At 44.4% G+C, this 1,143-nt stretch overlaps 1 protein-coding gene across 1 annotated transcript; it reads right to left on the reverse strand.

Moving 5' to 3' along the window:
* Positions 1-732: 732 nt before the first annotated feature.
* Positions 733-1,143, reverse strand: LOC306698714 (histone H3.2; the record flags this gene model as incomplete). Its single annotated transcript, XM_079163170.1, has 1 exon — positions 733-1,143. One exon carries the CDS (start codon positions 1,141-1,143, stop codon positions 733-735), a length of 411 nt encoding a protein of 136 aa, XP_079019296.1.

Raw genomic sequence — 1,143 nt, forward strand, 5'->3', positions numbered from 1 at the left:
AGCCGTTTGGTTCATTCTTTTCAAACACTTCGCCTAATTTATTATAAGATATATCTCTTTTCAATTTCAATATCAGGTCCTTTGCGTTTATGTCATCCTGAGATTCAGACATAACCAGCGCGTCACTCGGTCTGCAGTGCAGATCAGTATCTTCCATTTTGGTTTGGTCAAATCAAAAATAAATCCCAATATGATTTTTTGTGCTTAACCGGTACAGAAAGCAGTGAGAGCCTGATCAACTAAGGCATTACAATAGTTTGTTATCTGGGATCTAGGACCAAGGATCTTAACACGGAGTATTCACAAAGACACTTATTTGAAGTAAAACAAAAGTCAAGTAGTTTACTTGAATTCTACAAAAAGATAGAAAAGACAAAAAGGAAATATTTGCACCAATGTGTGGCAGCAGCTCTTAAAAATGATCTAATCATGTTCAAAAGTGTTTTTTGATTAGTTACATACTAACATCACTTTTTCACATACATTTAAGTATATACCATATTTAGTTAGTAATTAATGTATTTTGTAGATCATTATACCTGGTATTGCCAAATCTTTTAGGCGCAATATGCATTCCAGTACATTTGTAGAAATGAATATCAGTACAGATCAACTTAGTTGATTTATCGTCATTTATGGTGAAACATGAATTTGCAGAAGAGGAATGAGCTCTTCAGAGAGAGTGAGGTGGCTCTTAAAAGAGCCGTTGTGGTTTGTGGATCAGCAGACAGCTTAAGCTCGCTCTCCGCGGATGCGACGGGCCAGCTGGATGTCTTTGGGCATGATGGTGACCCTCTTGGCGTGGATGGCGCACAGGTTGGTGTCCTCGAACAGGCCGACCAGGTAAGCCTCACTGGACTCCTGCAGAGCCATCACAGCGGAGCTCTGGAAGCGCAGGTCGGTCTTGAAGTCCTGAGCGATTTCTCTCACCAGACGCTGGAAGGGCAGCTTGCGGATCAGCAGCTCCGTGGATTTCTGGTAGCGACGGATCTCTCTCAGAGCCACGGTACCAGGCCTGTAACGGTGAGGCTTCTTCACGCCGCCGGTGGCCGGGGCGCTCTTACGGGCAGCCTTGGTGGCCAGCTGCTTCCTGGGGGCTTTGCCTCCGGTGGATTTACGAGCGGTCTGCTTGGTTCTTGCCAT

The sequence above is a fragment of the Pholis gunnellus genome, assembly GCF_910591455.1.
Source record: "Pholis gunnellus genome assembly, chromosome: 7".
Lineage (NCBI taxonomy): Eukaryota > Metazoa > Chordata > Actinopteri > Perciformes > Pholidae > Pholis > Pholis gunnellus.